Source organism: Prunus persica, chromosome G3, assembly GCF_000346465.2.
Source record: "Prunus persica cultivar Lovell chromosome G3, Prunus_persica_NCBIv2, whole genome shotgun sequence".
Taxonomy (NCBI): Eukaryota; Viridiplantae; Streptophyta; class Magnoliopsida; order Rosales; family Rosaceae; genus Prunus; species Prunus persica.
In genome coordinates, this window is record NC_034011.1 from 21,127,575 (window position 1) to 21,129,817 (window position 2,243).

The window sequence follows — 2,243 nt, forward strand, 5'->3', positions numbered from 1 at the left end:
TGGGGGAAGAGAGAGAGAGTGTGTGTGATGGTTGTGGGGTGGTGGCTGTGGGAAGGTGAGTTGTTGAGAGAGAGATGGAGACTGCGATGGATAAATGGGTGGTCGTGGGTTTGGGGGTGTGTTGTGAAAGGGAAGGCAACGACGGTGGGGAAGTGGGATGGGTTGCGAATTAGTCTTGGGGGTGAGTTACAGGTGGGGAAGGGGTGAGTTGCAGGTGGGAAATGGGTAGTCAGGTTGGGGAAGAAAAAGAGAGAGGGGATAGGGGATCTGTAGGTAGGATAGGTTTTTGTTTTTGTTCCTTTTTCTTTAATTTTTTCTAAAAAAATAAATTTATTTTTAATGTTTTAACTGAAAATTAGATGAAATGTTGATGATTTAGACGGTAGGGGGGAAATTGGTGAAAAAGTTCATATCCTTAATTTTGTAAAAAAAAAGGATAGTGGGTCAATTAAAACCAAGGTACAAGTTCAAGGGGCAAATCACTAGTACACCCTTCTTAATACAATACCCTATAAAATGTCAAATTTACCCTTATATTTGACAGGCATTTGGATGGAATTGTAAAAAAGCCAACAGCAGGGGTGAAATTGGCGAATAAATTTAATACAAGGGCTAAATTGGCTGAAAAATTAATTCAGGGTGGAAATTTTGACAAGCATAATAGTTCAGGGGGGATTCGAAAGTTTACCCTTAAAAAAAGTTAAAAATTTGCCCTGAACATTTGTTATCTACTGTCATTTGCATTTTTTATGCACGCCATATTAATGATTCTTTCTTCTTTGTAGATGTGGATTGGGACAAAACAATGTGCCCATAACCTTGCAATTCTTTGGATATTTGTTTAACCAAATTTACTAAATTAGCCTCTTTATTTAATTATTTCTCTTCCCAAATATTTAGTACATTGTAAATGTTGTTTGTGAATGCGAGCGTATATCTTGACATCTTAGTAACTTTTTGAGTATGCTATCGATTTTAGGCTATAAATAGTGCTTGGAAAGAAGCATGCGCATCCACAACTCCGGACATGGTTGTGATAGCAAAAGGAAACTACCTGGCTGGTGCAGTGAAGTTTCAAGGGCCCTGCAAAGCGCCGGTTAGCGTTCGAGTTAAAGGAACCCTGCAGGCTCTTGCAGAGCCAGAAAAGCTCAAGTCACAAGATGGTTGGGTCGTTTTCCAAAATATTGATGGGTTAACAGTCTCAGGAGGTGGCACTTTTGATGGAAAGGATCAATAGCTTAATCCAAAAATGATTATGCCAAAACTGGAAAATGCAACTCACTGCCAATATTAAGTTTTTTAAATTTGAAGTGCACGTTTTTATTTATTTATCAATCTTGTGTGCTAGAAACGGAGGCTAACAAATAGAGTTTGCTCAATTGGGTTCCTTGAATGCAGAACATAAGATTCACAGGGCTCACCAATTCACACATTCAAGACATAACATCCTTGAACAGCAAGCTGTTTCCCATAAACGTCATAAACTGCAAAAATGTGACACTTCCACATGTGATCATCACCACCCCTGGTAAAGCATGCCTTAGATAAGGCCCTCACTCAGTTCTTATAAATGAGGCTAGGTCGCTTAACTTTTCAATGTGAATATAAAACGAATTTTCAATAGTTATTTCTCTTGTCACCACTGCTTTGTTACAAATTATGGTCAAGAATTTATTAGTTTGATTAGTGCGTTAGGAAACAATTTTTGGTTTATGAAAAATAAATTTTGTGTGTGTATTTTTTTTTTAATCTTTGCACCAAATTGGATGACAACAGGTTTAGTACTTTTGGTTTATGAGTCACCCATGTCATAAATCTTCTCTTTCTAATCTGACATAGTCTTGGAAGAAAAAATCTTTTGCCCAAATTGGAAACTGAGCGAAGAGCCATTGTAGGTAATTCATGTTCTAAAGCTGAGCAGCTTAATTAATTACGAATTATAGGATGGTTGACCTACATTCATGTTCTAAAGTGCGAGAAAGTTGAATTCAACGGATTTACCGTCTCAGCACCTAAGGAAAGCATGAACACAGATGGAATTCACATCGGTCGTTCAACTGGGATCAACATCACTGCCACAACCATCGGAACTGGGGATGATTGTATTTCGATCGGTGACGGTACCAAGGACCTCACCGTGACCAACGTTACTTGCAGGCCAGGCCACGACATAGCCATCGGGAGCCTTGGAAGGTACCCAGAGGAAGAACCTGTGTCCGGCATCAATATTCAGAAATGCGCAG

The 2,243-nt window shown here is 39.1% G+C and overlaps 1 protein-coding gene across 1 annotated transcript in view; it reads left to right on the top strand.

Annotated features, from left to right (window-relative positions):
* LOC109948263 (polygalacturonase-like) overlaps window positions 1,993–2,243 on the top strand; it is a 2,082-nt gene continuing 1,831 nt past the window's right edge. Inside the window, exon 1 of the mRNA XM_020560709.1 lies at window positions 1,993–2,237. Within this exon, the coding sequence (XP_020416298.1) occupies window positions 2,024–2,237 (214 nt within the window). The 5' untranslated portion in view covers window positions 1,993–2,023. The remainder of the gene's footprint in view (window positions 2,238–2,243) is intronic.